The sequence below is a fragment of the Rhinoderma darwinii genome, chromosome 4 (assembly GCF_050947455.1).
Source record: "Rhinoderma darwinii isolate aRhiDar2 chromosome 4, aRhiDar2.hap1, whole genome shotgun sequence".
In the NCBI taxonomy this organism is placed as follows: Eukaryota; Metazoa; Chordata; class Amphibia; order Anura; family Rhinodermatidae; genus Rhinoderma; species Rhinoderma darwinii.
In genome coordinates this window covers 93,402,389-93,430,379 of record NC_134690.1, presented here as the reverse complement: position 1 = coordinate 93,430,379, position 27,991 = coordinate 93,402,389, and the positions used below count along the sequence as shown (strand labels likewise).

The following is a 27,991-nucleotide window of genomic DNA, read 5'->3' as shown; positions in this document are numbered from 1 at the left end:
GACATCATCAAAGGTCCTTTAGCATCTTGTGCTGTGAGAAGTGTGGAAGATCGAGAACTACAGGAGGAGGTAGCGCGGACAATGGTGAGTTGTAGTTATTTGCTGGGACTTGTAGTTCCTCACTGGGCGGACTGTGATGTACTGATCGTGGACATGGGGCTGGTTGTTGGGATGAGCGCCACATGACCGCTCTCCTCCTGTGCAGGTCACACTCTGGTGTCATTGTCATAGCTTTAGAGGAGACAAGTGATGGACAATTAGAGTTTTCTTATACAATGTCTTACCTCCCGTGGTTTAGGTAAAGTCACAGAAAAAACTGACTGATCAAAAAAAAAACAACTGCTCAATAAAACGTGACTTTTACTTCATATTGATAAAAAAAGAGGGTGGCTCAGAAATGCTATAGGGAACGCCATGGGAATGTATTCCATGGTTTAGAGCATAACACCGCGCTCCCATACTTTACACCAGCAGTCACTGCGCCCCCCCATACCAGTGCCAGCTAGTGCCCCACTACAGCTTTACACCAGCAGTCACTGCGCCCCCCCCATACCAGTGCCAGCTAGTGCCCCACTACAGCTTTACACCAGCAGTCACTGCGCCCCCCCCATACCAGTGCCAGCTAGTGCCCCACTACAGCTTTACACCAGCAGTCACTGCGCCCCCCCCCCATACCAGTGCCAGCTAGTGCCCCACTACAGCTTTACACCAGCAGTCACTGCGCGCCCCCCCCATACCAGTGCCAGCTAGTGCCCCACTACAGCTTTACACAAGCAGTCACTGCGCCCCCCCCATACCAGTGCCAGCTAGTGCCCCACTACAGCTTTACACCAGAAGTCACTGCGCCCCCCATACCAGTGCCAGCTAGTGCCCCACTACAGCTTTACACCAGCAGTCACTGCGCCCCCCCATATCAGTGCCAGCTAGTGCCCCACTACAGCTTTACACCAGCAGTCACTGCGCCCCCCATACCAGTGCCAGCTAGTGCCCCACTACAGCTTTACACCAGCAGTCACTGCGCCCCCCCATATCAGTGCCAGCTAGTGCCCCACTACAGCTTTACACCAGCAGTCACTTCGCCCCCCACACCAGTGCCAGCTAGTGCCCCACTACAGCATTACACCAGCAGTCACTGCGCCCCGCCACACCAGTGCCAGCTAGTGCCCCACTACAGCTTTACACCAGCAGTCACTTCGCCCCCCACACCAGTGCCAGCTAGTGCCCCACTACAGCTTTACACCAGCAGTCACATTGCCATTATACTAGTTCCAGTCAGTGCCCCACCATACATTACACCATCGGTCACAGCGCCCCCATACCAGTGTTACACCAGCAGTCACGGTGCCTCCATAACGGTGCCCCAATGCACCATTACACCAGCAGTCACAGCTCTCCCATACATGTCTAAGATGGGAATAACCCATTAAAGGCACAGGAAATAGAATACATGAGAAGATTTAAAAAATATACATCTAGAAAACAACCATTATTTTTGTTTGTAAATTACATTTAATAGTTACGCATAATAATAGACCATACAGAAAGAACCAGAGCATATAGCCAAAAGTATACAAAAATATGTCAATTTTATTACACAAATATAACAATGTATTAAAAAACATATAAAGACACAACTCTAGTAAAGTTTTATGGAGCAAAACAATTTGATGGATGACATGTAAAAAATATATATATAAGGACTGTACTAGAAAGCTGCAAGATTTTATTTCAGACCCAGAGGGGTCTCATACTGATTAACTCCAATCCCTGTAAACATTATTGACAAATAGGAAGGGGAACGGGAGAAAGTGTCAGTGCACGCAGATATAGCTCAAAACAGCCTTACCCGTAACAGCAAAAGGAGTTATATGAACCAATGTTTGCTCCACCACAAAGACCCCAACGCGCGTTTCGCCGTGAGTGCTTCCTGAAGTACTTGGGTACTTGAGGCTATATGCTCTGGTTCTTTCTGTATGGTTTATGTATTTATGGAGCTGCCTATATGGTAAATTATGGGGGGATGTTGGTGCTCTAGACATTTTCCAGCCCTTAACAGAACTGCTTTTGGAGTTTATATTTTGATTATAATAATAGACCTCTATAATGCGTGATGTAGGATTGAAGATCCGGTCAGGGGTCCTGCCCTCCGCTGTCTGTCTCCCATTTGGTGTTAAATCGAGAGAATTCACGTGCCCGCCGTTATACTCCCATGTGAATAATACCTTGGGGACTGAAGCATAGATTACACTGGCCAAATGTTGTCACAAATTCTTAATTTCCAAGATATTTTAACGATAATTGTCCAGTGTGAATGAAGGAGAAGATCAATAATAAAACACAAGTCGTTGTTCAGATTTGCTGCATATTTTTCATGCAATTTTTGAGTCCAAACCAGGATTGGGTCCAGGAGAGCCTTCCTTTATATATATTTCTTCTGATTAGGTGCCGTTTCTCGTTTTGGCTTGAAAAATGCAAAATCTGCTGCAAATCTGCACTATGTGAACAAGGCCTAAAACCACAGTTTATCTTCATAGTTTGTGCTACCTAAAAATCATTATTGGTGGCAAAATCGGCAAATGTAATTGCTGCTCCTAGAACTGGTCTGTCTCCGGCTTCTTTTCCAGCTCAAGTTGAATCTGAAATGCCGCTCATCATCTCATAAAATTGCAGAAAAAATACCCATTTTAAACAAGTGATAGGCACTGATGATATTGACCCAGCGTGTGATTCAGTCCTGCTCTATGGTCCACGACGTGGCACAGCGTCAGTGGGTCTGTGTTTAGAGTAGGGATTATACCGCTGCTGTATAGTTTTGTAACGTTCAGCTGCTGCATAGTTTGATCTTTGTGCAGAGGTCCCTGCCACCACCAGAAGGTACAAACGTACTTGATCTAAGGTTGTTTTTGCACATGGAGCAAATATCTATTTAAAGGGTAACTCCAGTTTACCATATGATTCTTAGGCCTCATGCACACGACCGTAAAAACTCCTGTTATTACGGGTCGTAATTACGACCCGTAATAACGGGGCTCATAGACTTCTATTGGCGACGGGTGCCTTCCCGTTTTCTCACGGGAAGGTGCCCGTGCCGTTGAAAAAGATAGAACATGTCCTATTTCAGGCCGTAATAACGGCACGGACAGTCCATAGAAGTCTATGGAGCTCTCGTAATGACGGGTGGCTACATGTGTGCACCCGTCATTACGGGAGCGTTGCTAGGCGACGTCAGTAAATAGTCACTGTCCAGGGAGCTGAAAGAGTTAACTGATCGGCAGTAACTCTTTCAGCACCCTGGACAGTGACTACCGATCAGTATAAACCTGTAAAAAATAAAAATAAAAGACGTTCATACTTACCGAGAACTTCCTGCTTCCTCCAGTCCGGTCTCCCGCCCGTTGCCTTGGTGACGCGTCCCTCTCGACATCCGGCCCGACGTCCTGGATGACGTTTCAGGCCATGTGACCGCTGCAGCCAATCACAGGTCAATCACAGGCTGCAGCGGTCACATGGACTGCCGCGTCATCCAGGGAGGTCGGGCTGGATGTGAAGAGAGGGACGCGTCACCAAGACAACGGCCGGGTAAGTATGAATTTCTTTAACTTTTATTACAGAAAGGGCTGTCCCTTCTCTCTATCCTGCACTGATAGAGAGAAGGGGCTGCCGATTAGTGCAGTGCTATTTTGCCGCCAAAAACGTGCCCGTAAATACGGGTGACACCGGACCCATATTTACGGGCACGGGTTCGTAAATACTGGTGCAAAACGGGTGGAATACGTGTGACACCGGACCCGTATTTACGCCAGTATTTACGGGTGGGAAAAAATACGGTCGTGTGCATGAGGCCTTACATGATGACTTATACCTGTGCTGTTTCTTCTGGCTTTTTGCATAGCAAGGTATCTGCTGGAATTTGCCTGGATGGTTGTATCCGGTGACCACATAAGATCTCCATACCCCTGTGTGATCTGGAGTTGTCACTGGGAGATCGTTCAGGTCACTTCCCGTCCCCTTTAGATGATGATAAGCTTGTGCCATGGAATTGGCTATTTCCCGTCCCACAGAGGAGTTTCTCCCCTCAAAGCTGAGTCTAGACGTCAAGTAATTATGCTACCAGGTAGGGCTGGGCGATTTTGGCAAAAAATTAAATCTAGATTTTTTTCAACCCTTTGGGCGATTTTCGATTTGAATCTCGATTTTATTCTTCGTTTTTCCCCGTTTATTTAACAGTAATACCAAGAGATAATTTAATAAATTATTTCCTTTATATAAATAACTGAACATATATTGCTATAATAATTGTACGTAACTTCACAACTTTTAACCCCTGCAAATACCTTTTTATCAGAAATACAATTGGAAAAATGACTATCTAATTGATTATTATAACTTCTGTGTTCCCTGGCATGGAACAGGTTAACAGAATCTATAATCAATGATGTGCTGCGTGCACTAACATCCCTCTCTGCCCGTCACCACCTCAAACGGTCTCCGACATTGCAGGGGAGAGCAGTGTAATTTGCAGCAGGGCCTGGCAGATAGCGCCGAGCGGGCACTCTGGGGGGAGATCACATTATAGTGTCTGAGGTGTGACACTATGTAGTACCAGTCCCACGATGGTGTTTTAAATAAATGACCGTGATTGGACCGTGAAAAACGGTCCGTGTCTCTGCCGGATTTCCCAGCCCGATCACGGTACATGTAAACGGGACTCCTGGCATCATAAACATTTCGGCTAGTCACACGATGGTAAAAGAAAAAAGAATGGTCATTTAAAAACTGATCAAATGTCAGTCCGTCTGTCTGTTTTTCATAAAAAAAAAAAAAGGATGGATCTCATTTGTCAGGAATTGTTGTATTAATCCCCTGAAAACAGCAGTGCCCATGTAGATAGTGCCGCAATGTCCACATATAGTGATAGTGCCACCCCTTAATATAGTGCCATAGTGCCCCACACCCTTGCAGATAGCACCCCCCACCCCATGTAGATTGCAGCACCCCTCCTCGTTTGTAGATGGCAACCACAGATGTGGGTCTCACCCCCACCACCCTTGTAGATCGCAGCACAACCTCCACTCCCTTGTAGATCGCACATCCCCCCCTCTTCCTTGTAGATATCGCCACTGCAGCTGCCACTAGGAGCTGAATCCCCGGACAGAGGTTGCCGGCACTTTGGCCGGGGATTCAGCTCCTAGTGGGATGCGATATACAAGGGGGGGTGGTGGTGCGATCTGCAAGTGGGGTGGTGGTGCGATCGGCAAGGGGGGTTGTGGTGGTTTGATCTGCAGGGGAGGTGTTATCTACCGCCGGGTGGTATCGCTATATACGAGGGGTCCCTGCTTCCCCGCGGAACTTCTGTTCTGTATTGTATCGTTTGGTTCAGTACAGCACAGCAGTTCCGTGGGAAAGCAGAGACAGCACACCAGGCAGTGACGAGGCGGCAGGGCAGAGCTTCCTCCTGCAGCGCGGCGGCGGTGCCACTAAAGAATCTATTCAACGATTCTGTTTAAAAACAGAATTTAGACGACCATCTCAGTGGGTAAGAGTAGATATAAGGACTTTATTGTCAATAGGGCTACGCGTTTCGACACCGAACCGGCGTCTTCCTCAGGCCAATCGCGCCGTTGGTCCATTTTTCCTCATTTTTAATCACTCTACAATCGACAGCAAACTCTGTTTGGCTGTGCTGTGGACCTGGCTGCAGCTTTCCATGCCCTATTGACACCTATGGTGTCCACCATCCGAGGTGAGCGTAATCGTCGCATCCACCACGTTCCTTTATCTTATTAGATTCTGATTTGGTTTTCTTGTGGCGCCGTGTCTCTTTTTTCTAATTATTTAGCAAAAAACAGAATTATGAGAGTCCTTGAGGGTGAATTAATCGAATTAATTTGATCGCCCAGCCCTACTGCCAGGTTACTCCCTACTGTAGGGGACCAGTTGAATTTCTAAATGCAATAGGTGGGTGAAAGAGCATTTGTCTCCAGACAGAGCTCTTTATCCTCTACTAAAGGGAAGGAGGTGTTTGTAGGATCTGTGTGGCATGTGCCAGGGAGGTGCTATCGAGCCTTTCTGCCTTAGAAAGGGTGTTAGATACAGGCTCCGCACGTCATCACTTTCTGACCATTTTAAAAAGCGTTGCTGAAGGAGCATGGCACCCAAAACAGCACCACGGCACCTATTTTGTAACAGTTGGTGGGAGTCCCAGTGGCTAGACCCCCACAATCATACGTTTATGGCCTCTTCAATCAAAAAAAGTTTGTGATGGGAAAACCTCTTTTTAATTCTGGATCAATACATTTGAATATATTTTTGTTTTATTACATTTATGGATGATAATAAGAGCTTTATTAAGACTTTACCTCTCGGACGTTGGTTATAACGTCCCACAATAACTGGATATTACACGGCTCTTCTAGCTGGTTACTTCCACACAGTCGTCTTGTCCGGTTTTGTTACCTTAGGCAACTCTATGCTGGATGCGTCTTATGCTTGCAGATGCCAGATTAAAGGAATTTTATTTGGGAAGGTATATGTTTTATGTCATACTGTGCCGTATAAACTAGAACATACTGGTGTAACCGGAAAATGACATGTGCACCTTCTATTTTTCCCTCTTTTCGTGGGTGTACAATCTTTTGATCACTCACTTAAAATAAACAAATCCATAAATAAAATATAAAGTTGTACTTACATTTTTAAATTCGCAGAAGTTGCGACATTGCGTCTTTATTACATATTGATTCGCACCAGGGTGTTACTCCCGGAAGTGTCTCTCTTTCCTTAGAATATCAAGCATCTCTGCGGCTGCTCTTCTGCATGAAGGACGCCATCTGGATCCACCATCTTTATTCAAGATACTCCAATTTATTGCTCGCTCTTCACTGCTATTAGGAATCTTATCACATAAAAAGTAAGTATTTTTCTCTTTTTATGTAAAACGTCTCATGTAAAATGATGAACTGAAACTTTAAACCACTGTTGAAGGAGCTGTTCGATACGGCACGTTCCAGTACTATAGGGCATCGATGGGGGGATATGTTCTAAGCCGACCTGTCCAGGGAATACAGTACTCTGTGTATTCCCTGTACTTACATGAAATTTATACTGTGTAAGCTGCACTACTGAAGAACTATTTTGCTTGGGGTTCATGTTATTCTTTTTCTTCTCCACCCTTGACAGTATCCACCATGTTCTTGACGGTGCCATATTTGATTCTGAGAAGATTGAGAGCCCGACGTGAACAATTAAATGAAGAAGTTCGCTATGAGCCCCCGCCACGTCCGTACAGACAGAGCAATAATAATATTAATAGAAGACAGTTCTTAAGACGGCGACGACGGAGGAGAATATTCCCTGTAAGAATTAATCTATCTGAAATTGATGAACATGACATTAAAGAACGTTACCGCCTTAATTCAGATGCTATAATGTCTTTATATGAACTCATCAAGAAAGACTTGATCTCCACTACAAAGAGAAGTAATGCTGTGCCAGGGATTGTGAAATTACTCTGTGCCCTTCATTATTTCACCAGCGGGTCCTTACAGAGTACTGTGGCTGAAGCTGGAGGCATAACCCAAAGCACTTTCAGCCGCGCTCTTTCCGAGGTGATATCCGCTATTCTCAAACTCGCTGACCAGTTCATAAAGTTCCCCGGCGACGCTGCCGGCTTACAACTCATAAAGCAAGGATTCCAGAGCATCGATGGTTTTCCAGATGTCTTGGGTGCAGTGGGTTGTACACATATAGCCATATCTCCACCATCAGAGATGGAGCAGATGTATCGCAACACGAAGCACTATCACTCCATCAATGTGCAGATTATATGTGACACGGACATGAGGATCTTGGACGTGGTCTCACAGCTTCCTGGATCCACACATGACTCTTCAGTCCTGAGACAGTCTGGAATTCATGATAGATTTGAGAAAGGAGAATATAGTGGGTGGCTGTTGGGTAAGTATTATGGGCCTGTGCTTAAACAGTAACGTAATCTAACCACAGAGTATATGTCATGTTTGATAACAAAGCGACAAGACATTCCCAACATGTCGGACAATGAGTCCAGGTGAGGGGTTCCCTTCTCTTGTAGATCTTTAATGCAGTCTGTCAGAAGGCTTGACCCCATATGGTGTTAACAACGCTAAATAGGTCTGAATTAAGTTTTATTCATGTGCACGTCGTATACCGATGAAGCCTAAAGGGTCCGTCAGCCGTTCAATCTTCGGTGCAGTGACCTGGGTCATCGGTGGCAACTTCTCCCCCTCCTGATTGACGTCTCCTGGAAAAGACGTCAAATTATGCAGGAGATGTCAATCGAGAGTGGTGGAGAGCGGTTGCCACCGATAACCCAGGGCACTGCACTGAAGATTGAAGGGCGTCCGGACTCTTGAGACTTCATCAGCATACGACGTGCGCATGAAGAAAGCGTTTTCTCAGGTATGGTTACATTATCACAGCAAACATGGGGATGTTTGAACTGCTTTAACATCTTTAGTGAAGGTCAAACCTGCTGACAGACTCCATTTTTAATTGGTTGTGCTTACCTAATAAAGGTGGCTGTTGGCAGTGGTATCGGTAAATGGGGACGCTGCTCGTTTCGACAATTAGGCTATTTTCACTCGGTTTGGATTTTCTGTGGAAAAAGAAACCTATTCATTGGAGTCTTTTTGCTGCAAAATAGAGCATTTACTTGCAAAGCTCCGTAGTTTGCTGTGGATTTTCGATGCAGAATCTGCATGGAACATTAACAGCAAATCCAACCCATGTGAACATGGTCTTGTAATGACTAGCGCATGGATCTCAGGTGATCTGTTGCTAGGCAGCCATGATGAAAAATGTCCATCAGAAATGGTTCCTCATAAACAGAGCTTAGGACAGGTGAACCTTCTCCTCCAGACGTAAAGGATCCAGATGTCGTGCGTGCACCTTCCACACCGCAGATCCAGCCCGTTACTGGAAAGTCAAGCAGCTTTGTAATATATACGTTGTGTGTGCATGAAAACTGTGCACAGCAACCAATCAGATCACAGCTTTCATTTGCTACCCTGCTTTTGGAAAATAAAGCTGGGATGTGATTGGTTGCCATGGGCAACCTTTTATTTGCATGATTCCCTGTTGGGCCCGTTTATCAATTATTTTTTATAAAGGAAAAATTGGACCAATTGTGATAAATTTTATTAAAGCGACATTTATTTAGCACAACCCACAACATACCAGGCATTCTTAAAGGGGTTTTCCCATAATCCATATTTATAAATAGTTGAGCGGTGGGGGTCCAACCGCTGAGACCCCCAACTATCCCAAAAGCAGTCTTACCTGGCCATCCCTATGTGCCCCATATGAATGGAGCCGTACTGCACATGCTCGGCCACCGCTCCATTCACTTTCTATAGGGCTGCCGGAGATGGCCCTTGGAAGTCTTTCATAAATGTGCATGCTACTGCCACCGTTTTTCTAACGCACTTTACGCCACTTTTCTAGAGCATTTTATTTGATCAATGTGCCCCTGTGTGTTACCGTTTTTTATTTTTCAAAATCCCGACCTGCTGTCGATGAGTGGGAACATGCGTGTTTATGTCCAGTGGCTAAAAACCTGTACAACGTAATATTTTTCACAATGGTAGAATACCTCTTTAATATGTTGAAGCATGGCAATATTTTGTTCATGGATGTATAGGTTGCTGTTTATTTGCCATTTTCCTGTTCGGCATGTAACTTTTCATTTTGTCCTCTGCTGTTGGGAAGAGTTTGACATTATTCTATTATATAACCTGTCTTCCAGGGGATGCCGGGTACGGCGTTAAACCTTGGCTTCTAACACCTTTTGAGAACCCGGTTACTGAGTCAGAAGTTCGTTACAACTTGTCACACAACGCATCTTATTCTGTGGTGGAGCGGACTATTGATGTACTGAAAAGCCGCTTCCGCTGTTTGGACAATCCCAATGGGGTTCTCCTATATAATCCTGAGAAAGTCAGTAAAATCATTCTTGTATGCTGTATAATACACAATATCGCAGTGGTAAAAAATATTGAGGTTGACCTTGCACTGGATCTTAGACCTTCAATCAAAGATGAATCGACCGAGGATGACACAATGGAGGGCACTGCGCAGAGAGATAAAGTGGTGGCGGAATACTTCTGAAGTAAGACGCGTCAGGAGTTACTCTTCCCGTGAAGCCGTTTGTATGGGTGATGGGTTATGTCCCTGTAAGCTGAAAACCAACACGTATCTGTAAAATGTTTATTCACAGACCCTGACTATAGTGTGAAGTTCAGGAAATCTTGTCCAAGATTAGAAAAAAAGGCTTTGCTTTTTCCAGGAGCCGCGACACATCTGACAATGGGCTGTATGTGGTATTTCAGCTCATCCCCATTTAAGAGAATACTGTAATACCAGACACAGCTCATGGCTCTATTGGCGTGATGTTGTACATGAAGCTCTCCATTTTCTTCTTTTCTCTAAACAAACCTGTCCCCATGGGGATCACTATGTAGCAAGGGGATATTTTAAAGTGGATCTTAAGTCTTTCACACAAGATGTACTCAAAAATGTTGAGTGTTTGGACTATGACCATAACCTCCAAACTGCAGTGCGGACCAGTAGGGTTTCTTCCGCTGCATTGGTCCCTGGGTTCTGCAGTGTAAAAGGTCCCTACTCATCCAAGTAATGAATTAATTTATTTGTAGCCAGTGACAGTGCGTGCGACGTTTCGGTCAAAACATTGACCTTCCTCAGGCACTTTAGTCAATGCTGGTCCTGCGTGGCTGGCGCTGTAAGATTGGCGGGTAACCGCTGTGTGAGGCACAGCACAGCGGTTACCTGCCAATCTTACAGCGCCAGCCACGCCGGACCAGCATTGACTAAAGTGCCTGAGGAAGGTCAATGTTTTGACCGAAACGTCACACGCACTGTCACTGGCTACAAATAAATAAATTACTTGGATAAATAACTCCATATTGGTGTGCATAGTACTTCGTTTCTTTACTGGATCGGGTTGGGCCCCTACTCATGCACCCACACTATTACCTAGAGCTATCCGAACCTTGTAACTAAGGTCCCTACTCATTGCATTGCCCTTGGTGGGAGCAAACTGGTAGAAATCAATGTGACTGCCAATCCCTCACATGGCACAGCCTTTGCCAGTCCGTTGTTGCCAGAGAATAATATGTTTCCCGCTTTTTTTCATCATATATGCGGAGATCAATTTAAGATTGTAAACTGAAATGTACAGATCCTTCCATGATCCGATAATCCAGAAAATCCAATAATCTAGGACTGTTTTCCAGCACAGAACTGCAATATTATGTGGAATGTCACTAGACAAAGCCAATTCTCCAGAATATAAAATCTGCTACAGTGTTTTTTTAATACGTTTCCTGACCATGACAAGTGAGTCTTCTATTCTGTTTCAGTATGTCTGATAATCTGGCACCTGTCAGGTCCTGTTGATGCCGTTATACAATTTTGTGATGTAGATGTTGTCTGACTGTTTTTTGTTTTTTTATCTTATGTTGTAGAATAAACGGATGAGAATACTGTAGAGACCTCCGAGGCTGACGCCGCCTATAGCATGCATGGTCTCCGCCTGTAACATCTCATTTCTTTTGTACTACTTTGTCACATTGTGTTGTTACTTCTGGTTCTTGGCTGCACTTACTACAATGTTTGTATTAATAAATATTTTCTTTTTCTAGAATCGTTATCTTGTCTCTTTGCAAAACAAATCCATTCACAGCTTCGTAAATGGTTTTGTATTTTTACCTAAAATCCGCATAAACGAAGCAGAATAGGACATTCAGTGAGTTTCTTGGAATGGACACACACTCCGTGAAAAAACACGGACACGTAAATAGGCCTATTGAAGTTAGTGTGCTGTCCTTAGGTAAAATGGACAGCAGGCGGACGAGAAGCACATTTGTGTGAATAAGGCCTAATGTTATGATATATCCCTTGCAGCAATATTGGAGCAGGCGACCTATCATGGCAAAGATAATCTGTGGCATTCACCCAAAATATCAAGGTTTGATTCTGACATAGATTCTTATAAAAGAATGGCCTGATAGGACAGAAACCAAAATTGCAGCCAAAAGGAAGAAACGGGAGGACGTATATTTACTGGGGATATCCTGATGCTCTTTACGGAGTACCCAGGGTTCGGATTATGCTCCTTTTTAAAGAACCTTCTAATGTTGGCGTCGCCTGTGGTATTAATACAATCATGGCATCTAATATCTTGTGAGCTATCCTCATTGGATGAATTTATTTTCAGCCCACTATTGTTCGGCTCATATTGCAGTAATAAGCTGACCGTCTATTTGGATTGATCTCATCGTAGAATCTGTTTTTGGCCGTGTCCAAGCGACCACAATGTTTGAAGCGAAAACAAAAATGATTTTAATAAAAATGTTTATATCTTGACAAGACTCCAAATGGAAATGTTGATAATTCATCCAAATATGCCAAGCATAAGTGTATATGGATGCCATCCCGGCTGGTAAACAATTTTCATATTGCCTTTAATCTAGTAATTGTATTAGTATTTCTAGAGACCATTGCACATCACGCTACGTCTCACTCTATCCGCTGAAACATACATTAGAAACAGTATAATTGTTTATGACGTTTCACCACAAATGAACCATAGTAACTAGAGGGATTCCCATATTGTCCGCACTGTTTTGGAAGCCGTCATAACAGTCTGCAGTCATCCCACTGGCACATTGCAGGCTGCCGGAAACTATGACAGAGAGGAAACATTTCTTTTTAGTTACTTGTACCCATGTAAAGTTACTTCTTTTAAAGTGTTTCTGGAGAGATGGTCAACTTACAATTAACTGGTTGCCGACACAGGACGAGTATGCTCGTCCTGAGCGGCGAGCACTTCGCGCATTAGGACGAGCATACTCGTCCTGTGTGACAGCCGTCCCTGCCGTCTCTGTGTGTGCGATCGAGAGCGGGGCAACGGCTGTAATATACAGCCACGGCCCCGCTCTGACAGCGGAGAGGAGAGAAACATCTTCTCTCCGCTGTTAACCCTTTGAACGCCGCGATGACAGCTGATCGCGGCGTTCAAAGAGAGGGGACTGCACATTGATCGCGTCACAGAAAATAACTGTGACGCGATCAAAGCCCACAACTCGTATGGCCAGACAGCCCAGGGTCCAGTGAAGGACCCCAGGGCTGTCTGAACATATTTCCTGTTGTTAGGGCATACTGAGGTATGCCCTAACAACTGCCTGTGTACGATCAGTAACAGGCTAATGTACTGGCATATAGATCTATGCCAGTACATTACAGTTACAAAATAAAAATCAAAATGATAAATCCCTTTATGGGATTAACAAAAAAAGTTAAATGAATGTAAAAAAAAAATAATGGTAAATAAATAAATAAAAAGTAAATAAAATACACAGAAATACACATTTTTTATAATAAATAAACTTTTTAAAATATAAGTCCCAAAACATGAAATAATATGGACATATTTGGTATCGCCACGACCGTAACAACGTGTACAACAAATGTATACCATTATTTATGATGATCGGTGTATGGTGTAAAAAAAAAAATATTAAAACTGCTGCGCAACTGCTTTTTTTCTGCATTTTAATCTAATTAAAAATTTATAGAAATTAAACGATAATGTATTTGTACCAAAAAATGGTACCTACATAAAGTACAACTCGTCCCGCAAAAAACAAAGTCTCATACAACTATGTCGTACAAAAAATAAAAGCGTTATGGGCGTCGGGATGCAAAGAGGGAAATGTAAAAAAAATTGCTCTGTCCTCAAGGCTAAAATTGGCCGTGTCCTTAAGGGGTTAAGTCTCCTTTTTGTTTATTGCCTTTCTCCCTCTTCCAAGCGGTGGTGGGGTGGGTTTGTACAAGGGGTTAAAACTAAAAGGGGAAAGAAAATGGTAATAAAATGTTGTTTTTTCTAAGGGTATGTTCACACGAGGTCGATACGTCCGTAATTGGCGGACGTATTTCGGCCGCAAGTACCGGACCGAACACAGTGCAGGGAGCCGGGCTCCTAGCATCATAGTTATGTACGACGCTAGGAGTCCTTTCCTCGCTGCAGGACAACTGTCCCGTACTGAAAACATGATTACAGTACGGGACAGTTGTCCTGCAGCGAGGCAGGGACTCCTAGCATCGTACATAACTATGATGCTAGGAGCCCGGCTCCCTGCACTGTGTTTGGTCCGGTACTTGCGGCCGAATTACGTCCGTCCATTACGGACGTAATGACCTCGTGTGAACATACCCTAATATTGATAATTATTTTTTTTTATATTACTAAAGAAAGACTGAAAAAAAAAGTTTATATTACTAGGGCTTTGTATTTTGGAGATTAGTAGAGGAGACCTCCACTTTTTAATTTTGATATTGAATTAAATTAGGTTTTCCCTCCATGCTCAGGTGTACACCACCTATTGAATTGTAGAAATGGTAGGTAAGGGGAGAGGAGGAAAAGGAGCGTGGTGGGTTAAATGTCGCCTTCAATTATTATATTGATACCGACTGGAATAAGAGCAGAAAGATTATGTTGTGCAATGTCCCCTTTTGTTATTGCCACATTGTATAATATTATTAAATTGTTACAATGTGTAGTTGCGACTTATATCTGATTCAACAAAGTAGAAAGCCTGATAGTTGCTTTCACTACTTTGGTGAGAATAAAAGAGGTAGTGCTGCAAGGATAATTGATATATTGTATCTGTGAGATTTCTTGCATAAGCACTCCGCAAGAGGTTGTATTCAGACTCCGTGAGCAACTGCGTATTGCCTGAATGCGTTTTTTGTCGTTCCAATTGGTTGGTTGGTTATACTATGGTGCAAAACGGACTGCAATTTATGCCGGTAAGCAGTTGGTTTGCTAGTGCGTTTTATTTACAACGCTTTTGATTCAATCCTAGTTAGATATGCACCTTGGTCAGCAACGTGAACAAATAGTATCTATCGTAGTAAACTGCTGATTCATAGTCTATTGTGTATTACATTCAGGCGGCAGTGTACACAGGTAGACAGGCTCTTCTTAAGTTGTGAGCATTACTGATAAATTCAATTATGAGACTTGCTGGTTATTTGCGCCAGCAAGTTATCAGGATATAAGCTGTCAGAGCCACGACAGCTCAGTAGCCTGTGATGATATTACCACCACGTTCGTTCGTTCCCCCTTTGTGCGGAACGAACTGTCAGCTCGACAACTTGTAATGGTGTTACCACTACCTCCGTTCGTTCCGGGTTTGCAAGGGACGAACTGATTGCGGTAAGATTAGATTTTTTAAATTTTCTATTGCTAATCTTGCCCTCTATAGTCGATAATCTTTCCCTATTACCAGGGTCGGTATGGTCCCGACGCGCGTTTCACTGAGCTAAGTCAGCTTCTTCCGGGGGCGGGAGCATTTTGTTTCTGGAGCTACTTAAAGCCCAGGCTTTGATTGACATTGAGTGTAGCCAATCGGCTACCAGGTGATTTCTTACACTGTTTCTATTGTCAAGGAAACTGTAATTGTATCCCCGTCAATAGTTGCAAACCAACCTCATTCTATACAAAATTCACCTCAGCGATGTTTAATGGATTGACTAAATTCTTTAACATTTGTTTGTATGTCCAAATCAATTGGACATGTTATGTTGAATGGTATCTCTTCTTATACTGTATATTATTAAATAAATTTAAAAGTGATATGCTACTGAAGTATTTTATGCTTTACTTATTTTATTATTTGACTTACAAAATCTTTATTTTTTTATTTTGTATATTAATTTTAATTGTTTTTGTAGTATTTTTTAATATTAATTTTATTGTTTTTAAATGTTTTTTAAAAAATTTTTGGTTTTTAGTAATTTTTATATTTACTGTTTTGGGTAATTTCTAACCCTTATAGGTAAAGTACTGTATTACATATACCATTTCTGCTAGTTCTAAGTAAAAACCATGTGTGAGTAAACTACGTCATACATTGGTAAGGGGAATTGTCCCAAAATTGAGTCTACCTTAAATAGCTGTTAGCTAGAATACCGTGTATGTTAATGTAGAGTGGTTTCGTGTGAATAATATCACTGCCACTTATTTGTCAATCCCTTGATTGTTATCTCATTAATATTCCAGAGGTTCCAGCCTCTGCAATTCTTTATTTCCTAAAACATGTATTTCATGTACCCTTGTAGTGGATATTCCTTGAGATTATGGCACTTTATTGCACACAATCTTGCAGGATCTCCTAATTATTTTTGATCTGATTTTATAATGGACTTCTTATAATATACGATTGGCTTATGACTGCATGTTTTAACACATAATGTAGGCTAGTTATTTTGGGAAATTGTAGTTATTGTGGATAGGGTGAATATGGGAGTGTCACTTATTTAAAGAAAGCAGCCAAAATTGAAGGATTCATTTAGTCCATGTGGGCTCACAGAGTTCATGTTAAAAATCCACTTAATCTTTCTGCTCTTATTCCAGTCGGTATCAATATAATAATCAATATAATAATTGAAGGCGACATTTAACCCACCACGCTCCTTTTCCTCCTCTCCCCTTACCTACCATTTCTACAATTCAATAGGTGGTGTACACCTGAGCATGGAGGGAAAACCTAATTTAATTCAATATCAAAATTAAAAAGTGGAGGTCTCCTCTACTAATCTCTAAACCAACTTGTGTCCTGCTTGGATACTTCTTGATCTTCCACTTAGGGTGATAAATGTGAATCCATGGCTACTTACAATATAGTGGATAAAATCAAAGAACGACAAAACAAACAACTATCATCAGTACACAATTTATTCTCAGCAGAGGATGTACTAACAAATGAAGTGGATAACCCTAATTTAGACATTTCATCACTCTTGAAACAATTTAAGGACTTAACGCTACAACAGACTCAAGCCTGGTGGACAAAGTCCACATTAGAGCAATATCTGTCTTTAAATCTGATCACTAGAGGTTTGAGAATACCGTTATTCCCAAGCTACGAACTCAGTAAAAAATAATTTAAAAACTAGGTGGGAGGAAGCTCTGACAGTCTGCTCTAGAACACTGATGACAATTCTGGTGGAAGATGAATCCATCCTGCTAGAAAAAATAGAAGCCCTTGAAACACACAAACAAAATAAAGAATTTGAGGATAAATTTGACAAAGTCCTGGTCCAGATTGACAAAATTGAAGCTAAAATAAAAGAAAAAAAGAGAAGGAAATTCTTACGTGACCAGCGTGACTACAAGTCCAATTCAGTATACATCTGGGGTAATAGATCCCAGAGGGCTGCAGATAAAAATTACAAAAAGAGTACTAAACCAGGATTCTCTCGATATAATCAAGAAAATAGTGAATCTGAAGTTTCAGACTCTTCAGAAATAGAGGGGGAATCCGAAAGAACAAAAAGCAGTACCTCCAGGGGTCAATCAAACCCAGAGACACAACAAGAACAATCAACTTTTTTACGGGACAGATTACGCTGGGGATACAGGGGACAACAGAGAGACAGAGGAGGTCCCCCAGGGGCAGGAGAAGGAGATAAATATACACACTGGTGAATACAACACAATGCAAATAATCAATCTGTCACAACATGTGCTTACGAAAGCACAAACCAATATCCTTAAAAGAGGTTATAACTTTTGCATAACACCTAGACTCAACAAGTTTGAGGTTATAAAAGACTTACACCTATTTGGTCGGAAATTAATATATAAAAAAATCTTTACTCAAAGAGATAGGGAAGTGGACCCCTTCAAAAGGAGCCTTAATGCACAAGAAAGTGCAACTCTGAGGAACTTAGAAGAACTAAGATTAGAAGGCGAGATTTTGAGTGAAGAAATTAACTTGGAAATTGCAACAACAGAATTAGAGGAAACCAATACCCTAAATCCGAGATTAAAATTAAAATCTAAAAAAATGCCCCCTTTGGACATATGTCCACAAGTAAAAATTTTAGTGGAATTAGTCACAAAAGATCTTCAGAAAATAAGTGAAAATCCACGACAAAATAATATCACACGTGACGAATATAAGGCTCTTGAAGAATTTAAAACCTGGACCGATGTGGTATTCAAACAATCGGACAAGGGTGGGAATGTGGTCATCTGGCCCAAGGATCTTTACATAAGGGAAGCCAAAAAACAGCTCAATAATAAAGATTGCTATAAACCCCTATGGGGGGATCCCACCATTCAATTTCAACAGGAATATGAGAGACTAATTAAGTCAGGTGTAGAAGAAAGGGCCATTTCTGAAAGTGAGGCCAAGTTTCTCTCAGTTGGGCATCCTAAGGTGGCAACCTTCTATATGCTACCAAAAATTCATAAAAATGCGGAACATCCACCGGGTAGACCCAATTGTGTCTGGCCAAGGATGTCTAACTGAGAGATGCAGTCAATGGCTCGATCAAGAACTAAGAGATTTTGTATACAAACTACCCTCCTACACCAGGGATACGATGCAAATACTCCAAGAGCTAAACAATGCTAACTTGGAGGAGGGAGAAATCCTCGTAACCCTGGATGTAGAGAGTCTTATACGAACATCAGACATGATTTGGGCTGCAAAGCTGTGGACTTCTTTTTGGGACGAGAACAAGATTATGAAAAAGCAAAAAGGAGACCCCCTAGTGGCTGGCAGGGATAATTAAACAATGAAGAGAAATGTGCCGAGGCACAGAGTCCCAATTTCCCAGCCACCAGTCGACTAGTCGATAAGTGTCAGTAAAGGCAGTTAAAATATAACTTTTATTAGGTATCAAACAGACAGACAACACTGAAGAGTTAAAATTATATCAAGAGACGGCCAGTATGTGTCGCAGAAGTCAGTGTGCATGCACCCAGTACAACGCTGGACGCAGTGAGAGAGACTGATTCGGCAGCTGCAGACTGCCGTGCATAGAAACAGTCCCCCACGAGTGGAAGCAATGACTGGACCGTCAGTGATAGATTAAAATGGCGATAGCCCCCCCGACATGTTTCGCTGCAGAAGCAGCGTCCTCAGGGGATAACACGGGGCTAATGAGCGCGCGTTTGAAAAACTGCTCCCTATATAGACTCGTGTGTCTGACGTCTGCATGACGTGTAGCGGCAACAACTCTCCTCAAGGCCAATCAGGTAGTCGCAAATGACAAGCCCCCACGTCGAGAAGAGTGGCATGGCAACAGGCCAATAGAACACCGTGATCAGGCATCCAATCACCACGGGAGCTGGGCGCAAGCGCACACCAGTCAAAACGGGTGATAGTCATTCAGAAAGCTCTATGTGCGGGGAGATTGACAACAAGGGCAGCCAGTAAAGAATACAGAACGGCGCCCAATCGAAATACACAAATCCAAACAAGTTGATAACGCAGAGAGCCTCAATCAATGGTGACAGCAAATGCCAAGTAACACATAAACATGCATTCAATACAATATACACGTCATGATAGCCGCAGAGAGAGCATGAATATACCTACACAACGTAACATGCAGAGTCAATACACGCAAGTGCATAATAATACATTCACATAAACACGTCCAGTGGACAGAACTAAATAGTGGGAGAGAGCAGGGATCAGAGCAAGTCGTCTGTTGTATCGATAACAGCATCAATGGTAATAAACATGCTTATCAAGCATTAATATAGTATAACTAGATATACATCAAGACTGCATATGTGGTGATCAGTATATCACATACCTGTCATACCGACAGAAGTATCAAAAGGAAAGTATGTTCAGCAGGAAAGATTAATTCAGCGAAAAGGGTTTAGCAAAAAAAGTGTTTAGCAAAAAAGTTTATGACAACAGGAGAAGAGGGTTCAGTACCTCCTATAGAAAAGCCATGAAGGTGAACCCCTCATTTAGGCCATTGGGACTCAGAGAACTGAGCCTATGTATCCATCGTGCCTCCTCCTGCAGTAGCCTCCTATCTAAGTTGCCGGCCCTAGGTCCAAGTTTCAACTGCGTAATGCCCCAAAATTGAAGTACCTTGGAGTCGCTCCCATGAAAAGATCTCACGTGTCTGGAAATAGAGGTGTCCTCTTTCATATTAATACTACTAACATGTCTAGAGATTCTTCTCCTGAGTTGCTGGGTGGTCTTGCCAACATACAATTTGGGGCAAGGGCCGCTACACGTCAGGAGAGTTGTTGCCGCTACACGTCATGCAGACGTCAGACACACGAGTCTATATAGGGAGCAGTTTTTCAAACGCGCGCTCATTAGCCCCGTGTTATCCCCTGAGGACGCTGCTTCTGCAGCGAAACATGTCGGGGGGGTTATCGCCATTTTAATCTATCACTGACGGTCCAGTCATTGCTTCCACTCGTGGGGGACTGTTTCTATGCACGGCAGTCTGCAGCTGCCGAATCAGTCTCTCTCACTGCGTCCAGCGTTGTACTGGGTGCATGCACACTGACTTCTGCGACACATACTGGCCGTCTCTTGATATAATTTTAACTCTTCAGTGTTGTCTGTCTGTTTGATACCCAATAAAAGTTATATTTTAACTGCCTTTACTGACACTTATCGACTAGTCGACTGGTGGCTGGGAAATTGGGACTCTGTGCCTCGGCACATTTCTCTTCAGAGAACAAGATTATAACCCCAACAGGAGGATCTTTGCCAATAAGATATTGAAATTTATTCTAAGTAGGAATTACTTTGTGTTTGACTCCCGCTTCTTCCTACAAATCCAGGGAATGGCGATGGGGACAACCTGTGCACCTACCTTTGCCAACCTGTTCCTTGGATGGTGGGAAGAAGAAGTTGTTTTTGGCGAGCCACTCCAGATATACATAGAGAAGATTACGATATGGCGAAGATATATCGACGATATCGTGTTCATCTGGAGGGGCACAGAGGGCGAACTACAAAACTTCATTAAGGAACTTAATACCAACGACCTGAATTTGAAATTAACCCTAAATTACAGCAGGCAGGAGGTCACATTCCTAGATATTAAAATTGGTACTGATCATAATCGTGATATTATCACGAACCTGTATCGGAAAGAGACAGCTACTAACAGCCTGCTAGATGCAAACAGTGCTCACCTCAAGAGAACTATTAGAGGGGTCCCCAAAGGGGAATTCCTCAGATTAAGGAGAAACTGCTCTACCTTTGAAAATTTCAAGAAGGGAGCAGTAGACTTGAAAAAAAGATTAAAAGACAGACATTACTCTGGACACCAGATAAAACAGGCATACAACATTGCACTTAGGACAGACAGGGACACATTGCTAGTTACAAAGGCAAAGTCGAAAAGTGAAAATACAGTGAGGTTTATCACCACACTGCACGAAAAATGGCAAGAAATGCACAACATCATGGCAAAACATTGGCAGATTTTACTACTGGACGAAGACCTTAAACAACATCTCGGTACAACAATCTCCTCAGGTTACAGAAAAAGCAACACCATAGAACAACACATTGTAAAAAGTCATTTTTCGAGGGATTGCATAAAAAAGAAACAACAAAAATACCCAGGGTTCTATCCATGCGGCCTATGTACAGCCTGTCAAATCCTCATAAAAAAGCAGGGTTTTAAGAATGGAAAAGGAGATCACCACAAAATTCGGGAACATATCACCTGTGCCACCAAGGGGGTGATATATGTCCTAAGATGCACGTGTAACCTACATTATGTGGGAAAAACCAAGAGAGATCTTAAAACTAGAATAAGGGAACATATTGGAAGCATAAGAAATTATGACAAAGTGGAAATGGAGACAAAAAAACAAAATAAACAGTTTCAACCCACACCAGTGGCCAGACACTTCAAACACAGCCATAATCTCAATCTTAAAGAATTATCAGGCTGGGCCATTTGCCACCTCACCACGGGAATCAGAGGTGGGGATGTGGACTCTTTGTTGCTAAAAGAAGAGAGTAAGTGGATTTTTAACATGAACTCTGTGAGCCCACATGGACTAAATGAATCCTTCAATTTTGGCTGCTTTCTTTAAATAAGTGACACTCCCATATTCACCCTATCCACAATAACTACAATTTCCCAAAATAACTAGCCTACATTATGTGTTAAAACATGCAGTCATAAGCCAATCGTATATTATAAGAAGTCCATTATAAAATCAGATCAAAAATAATTAGGAGATCCTGCAAGATTGTGTGCAATAAAGTGCCATAATTTCAAGGAATATCCACTACAAGGGTACATGAAATACATGTTTTAGGAAATAAAGAATTGCAGAGGCTGGAACCTCTGGAATATTAATGAGATAACAATCAAGGGATTGACAAATAAGTGGCAGTGATATTATTCACACGAAACCACTCTACATTAACATACACGGTATTCTAGCTAACAGCTATTTAAGGTAGACTCAATTTTGGGACAATTCCCCTTACCAATGTATGACGTAGTTTACTCACACATGGTTTTTACTTAGAACTAGCAGAAATGGTATATGTAATACAGTACTTTACCTATAAGGGTTAGAAATTACCCAAAACAGTAAATATAAAAATTACTAAAAACCAAAAATTTTTTAAAAAACATTTAAAAACAATAAAATTAATATTAAAAAATACTACAAAAACAATTAAAATTAATATACAAAATAAAAAAATAAAGATTTTGTAAGTCAAATAATAAAATAAGTAAAGCATAAAATACTTCAGTAGCATATCACTTTTAAATTTATTTAATAATATACAGTATAAGAAGAGATACCATTCAACATAACATGTCCAATTGATTTGGACATACAAACAAATGTTAAAGAATTTAGTCAATCCATTAAACATCGCTGAGGTGAATTTTGTATAGAATGAGGTTGGTTTGCAACTATTGACGGGGATACAATTACAGTTTCCTTGACAATAGAAACAGTGTAAGAAATCACCTGGTAGCCGATTGGCTACACTCAATGTCAATCAAAGCCTGGGCTTTAAGTAGCTCCAGAAACAAAATGCTCCCGCCCCCGGAAGAAGCTGACTTAGCTCAGTGAAACGCGCGTCGGGACCATACCGACCCTGGTAATAGGGAAAGATTATCGACTATAGAGGGCAAGATTAGCAATAGAAAATTTAAAAAATCTAATCTTACCGCAATCAGTTCGTCCCTTGTAAACCCGGAACGAACGGAGGTAGTGGTAACACCATTACAAGTTGTCGAGCTGACAGTTCGTTCCGCACAAAGGGGGAACGAACGAACGAACGTGGTGGTAATATCATCACAGGCTACTGAGCGGTCGTGGCTCTGACAGCTTATATCCTGATAACTTGCTGGCGCAAATAACCAGCAAGTCTCATAATTGAATTTATCAGTAATGCTCACAACTTAAGAAGAGCCTGTCTACCTGTGTACACTGCCGCCTGAATGTAATACACAATAGACTATGAATCAGCAGTTTACTACGATAGATACTATTTGTTCACGTTGCTGACCAAGGTGCATATCTAACTAGGATTGAATCAAAAGCGTTGTAAATAAAACGCACTAGCAAACCAACTGCTTACCGGCATAAATTGCAGTCCGTTTTGCACCATAGTATAACCAACCAACCAATTGGAACGACAAAAAACGCATTCAGGCAATACGCAGTTGCTCACGGAGTCTGAATACAACCTCTTGCGGAGTGCTTATGCAAGAAATCTCACAGATACAATATATCAATTATCCTTGCAGCACTACCTCTTTTATTCTCACCAAAGTAGTGAAAGCAACTATCAGGCTTTCTACTTTGTTGAATCAGATATAAGTCGCAACTACACATTGTAACAATTTAATAATATTATACAATGTGGCAATAACAAAAGGGGACATTGCACAACATAATCTTTCTGCTCTTATTCCAGTCGGTATCAATATAATAATTGAAGGCGACATTTAACCCACCACGCTCCTTTTCCTCCTCTCCCCTTACCTACCATTTCTTTGTATTTTGGACCATTACCTGATTGACATGGCAGACAAGTTTACTGTCGGATTACCCCTCTAAATGTCACTACTGCATATATGGTGTAAGCTACTAAATAAGGCTGGCCATGCACATTAAAACACTCATTCAGTCTTCAGCTATTACTTCAGAACCCCCCCCCCCCCATACACATGCAGGTTTAGCCTAGCGTGCATGCATTCTGAATGGGGAGAGGGGAGTAAGCGACTGGCAGTGGCTCATCTCCCCTGAGAACAAAAGGATCGGGCATGTTGAAATCCACCTGCCTGATTCTTCTCTCTACCGACATCTGCCGTCGGGGAGAGTCGGGAGGCCCCCATATACATTAGATGGTCGGCCGATCCTCACACATTGTATGGCCACCTGAAGAATGGATGCTGTTGTGGCAGACTTGGCCTGCCTATGTAATACAAGGTGGCCCATTTATTTCAATGGGCACAGACAATACTAAATAATGCTACATTTGTTATGCTACATGTGTCTATTTTTTTTCTATAGGCTTCTCTATGGGACAAAAATGGCAGGAAAAATGCATTGAAAAAATGACACTAATTCTAAAAACGCCACCAAAAATGCAAACAAAAATGTTAGCGCACAGGAAAAAAAAGTGTTTAAAGGTGACCTAAATCTGTGGAGTAAACTGGAATCAAGTGTTCAGTTCCCCTACAGAGCTGCAGGAAATAAAGCATTACATGGTGCCCATTGAAATCCATGGCTGTCCCCCGTGTAAGGCATGGATGCAGAGAGAGAAACACACTTTAGCTGTTCTTTCCTCCTTCTAATTGATGGAGGTCTCAAATGGGTATCCCCCTCTATTATTTCAGAAGTTCCTAAGAAAGTATTTGAGAATGTTTTCTAAACCAGATGACCCCTTTAAAGGTTGCAGCTTTGTCTTGTATTTATTTATGTGTGTGTGTGTGAGAGAGAGAATCGGCTTGTTATTTGACAGTGTTGCTCTGTATCTATCCACTTTGCAATGTAAGTATTGTGATATTCCTCCTACAAGGCTGGACATGGTCTAAATATATACGTGAACAATAGGGGCCCATAAAAAATCGAGCTTTTAAATTTGCACATGGCCGTCTCCGAGCTAGAGTCTCGTTTACAAATTAGACGACCCGTCACTGAGCAGACGCTGCTTTTGTAGCTTTCTGCTGGGTTTCCGAGTATCTGCAGTATTCCAGGTGTTTCCTACATGATCTGATTTTCCATCTGTCTCTTGACCTCTGTAGGTGTCCCTGTGTCTCAGACACGTTATCGCTTTCAGTCGGACCAGTCTGTGTTTGAGGAGTGTGTCCAATATTCCTAATGCAAGACAGGAACTTCTTGACCTTGGTTTCTCTGAGGAGCAAGCTGAAAAGCTCCAGAGTATGAGATGCCCTCCACACAAGATGCCCAACATCAAGGAGCTATGTCTAATTGGATTAAGTCACGAGACAGTACTGAAAATACTTCAAGACAGTCCGGAGCTTCTGAGGACTACAGTCAAGGAGCTGAGGGACAAAGTAGACACTCTGAGGGGCCTTGGCTTGGGAGAAGGTAAGATGTTTCAGCAAAAGAGACAGGTTAGCTGGGGGAGTATATACTGCATATTGGTTGTCTCTCAACATAAATCCTCTGTTCTTTTTCTTAAAAGTCATGAAATCTTCGTTTTGACTAGTATTTTCCCAAAAATGTTTTCTTTTATTTATCGACCTCTTACCCTATAGGGTCTCTGCAGAATGCTCTGACAAGTTGTCCAGCTCTTCTGTCAGTGCCACGCTCCCGTCTACTAGCTGCAACACAGTGTCTCAAAAGTCGATGTCACTTCACATCTCAACAGGTACTGAAAATCCTAAACACTGCTCCTCAAACACTGACTGAAGACCCCAGCCATTTAGAAGAAGTATTTCAGGTGAGTGGACACACGTCAGAGCAGCACCTGTTTAATTTTCATATGCTGTCATTTTAAAGAGTATGTAGATCTTTGTAACCAATACAAACAAACCCTGCTTGGTCTAATCCTGCATTCATACTGCAAATAGTCTTGTTGAAAAAATCCTACCATTTTATGTCTTCAGCTGCTAAGTAGACCATTGTGTTTCCATGGTTACAGACTACAAACAAGCCCTGCGTGTTGTCTGACCCTTCCACACATCCCCATTAACATACATTTGATATAACCTTTTAACTAAGAGCATCTATTAGATATATTTTGAAAAAATAAGTAAGGAGATACGACCAGAACTGTAGATCTGCACCCCTAGCTACCAGCTATAAAATAGAGGCCCCTCTTGGCTGTGAGCAGATCACGTGACTATCGATGACTCCTTTCTGCAAAAGAGCCAGATGTTCTTTTCTGAGCCTATTAGGTCAAGAGGGGACTAGATTTTGCTTATTGTGCATGGCCTCTACTTTTGTACTGAATGGAAATTAGTGACACAGAACAGTGGGTGCAGTAGTACCTGCTTACTTCTCTCTTTCAGAGGCTCTTAGTTAAAGGCGTTTGTCCTGGTGGAATAAAAAGGCCACGGACCGGACATGCTGCAATTTTTAATAAGAGACAGCAGGTCCTCAAATCCACTATGTGCACTCCTGCTGTGTAACACATTAATGTCACATATACACGAAAAACATTTAGGTTTAAAAAAATGAAGTACGTTATAGATGTGAAATAGATTTAGGCTGGGTTCACACGACCTATTTTCAGACGTAAACGAGGCGTATTATGCCTCGTTTTACGTCTGAAAATAGGGCTACAATACGTCGGCAAACATCTGCCCATTCATTTGAATGGGTTTGCCGACGTACTGTGCAGACGACCTGTCATTTACGCGTCGTCGTTTGACAGCTGTCAAACGACGACCCGTAAAAATACAGCCTCGTCAAAAGAAGTGCAGGACACTTCTTTGGACGTTTTTGGAGCTGTTTTCTCATAGACTCCAATGAAAACAGCTCCAAAAACGGACGTGAAAAACGCGAGTTGCTCAAAAAACGTCTGAAAATCAGGGGCCGTTTTCCCTTGAAAACAGCTCTGTATTTTCAGACGTTTTTGGTCATTACGTGTGCACATACCCTTTAGGTTACTATCTAGATAATGTATTGTTCAAGCATCTTTTTGTTTCCACCTATAGTACGTATATTTCCGCATGGGCGGGAAGCATGGGGAGATAATTTCTTCTCAAGTTTACCAAACATCGATTGACGAGATTAGAGTTCGTCATCAGTTCTTGGAACGTCTTGGCAAGTTCCAGCCCCCTGACAAGAAAAGGGTGTGTCCTCCTTCCAACCCTAAACTAAAAGAAGTCATCCAGTTCTCAGAGGACGACTTCTTATCCCATATAGCACACTCCTCATCTGAAGAACTCAACACTTTCCGTAAACTTTTGGAGCGAGAGGAGCGTGAAGGTGAACAGCACGTTGAGGACATGGATGATGAGCTAAGTAATGATGAGTCCGATGATGCGCAAGATTCAGATAGTGAAGAGGACTCTGAAGATGAAGACTTGAAAGAGAACGTTCATGAAGATAAACCTAATCACCGTCACAACAAAAAATAGAATTCTGGATGTTATTTTTGACTTTTGTAGTCCTCAACCTAAATATTTCATATGCTGTGCCTTTAAAGAACTCCACAAATAAATTCCACAGATTCTTCTATGACTGCATGTGGTTTCATGTAATCCAGTTACTAGTTATGGAATGTAGTAGTAGTGAAGCAGGCACACAATGCAATGTGGTTGGTATTCAAGTAATACTTTAAAGTTTGCCTATGCAGACACTGTGTTGTATCACGTAAACTTTAAAGCAAAGTCCTTTTGATTTTAACCACTTAACAGTTCATCTGCAGGAAAAGGCTCTTACAGTTTAGTCCGCGCAAAGCTTGGGCAGTGGGAGTGCAGAAGGTGCTGCTACTCTAAAGACTCTAGCTAGAAAGGGGCTCTTGGCTTTAAAACTAGACCAGAATCACGGTTCTGGACGTGATCTAGCCTGAGTTAGAGCCGGTTGACGTGGGAGCTGCATATACTGTACTTGCAGCTCCCACTTTTAGCCTTTGTAAAGAGCAGGGGGCAAGCAGAGGAGGACTTGCAGGGAGAGGAGGAGAAT

The 27,991-nt window shown here is 42.3% G+C and overlaps 1 protein-coding gene across 2 annotated transcripts; it reads left to right on the top strand.

Moving 5' to 3' along the window:
- Positions 1-27,544, top strand: MTERF4 (mitochondrial transcription termination factor 4). 2 transcript variants are annotated; one of them, XM_075861365.1, is made up of 5 exons: positions 1-84; positions 6,785-6,910; positions 7,180-7,956; positions 9,785-10,147; positions 11,523-11,701. In XM_075861365.1, the coding sequence occupies exons 3-4, from the start codon at positions 7,188-7,190 to the stop codon at positions 10,144-10,146; spliced, it is 1,131 nt and encodes a 376-aa protein (XP_075717480.1). In that variant the 5' UTR covers positions 1-84; positions 6,785-6,910; positions 7,180-7,187; the 3' UTR covers position 10,147; positions 11,523-11,701. The 2 variants fall into 2 exon arrangements, with proteins under 2 accessions (XP_075717480.1, XP_075717482.1); XM_075861367.1 differs by lacking the exons at positions 6,785-6,910; positions 7,180-7,956; positions 9,785-10,147; positions 11,523-11,701 and adding exons at positions 25,138-25,444; positions 25,615-25,799; positions 27,019-27,544 and having other exon boundaries at positions 9-84.
- The last annotated feature ends 447 nt before the right edge of the window (positions 27,545-27,991 follow it).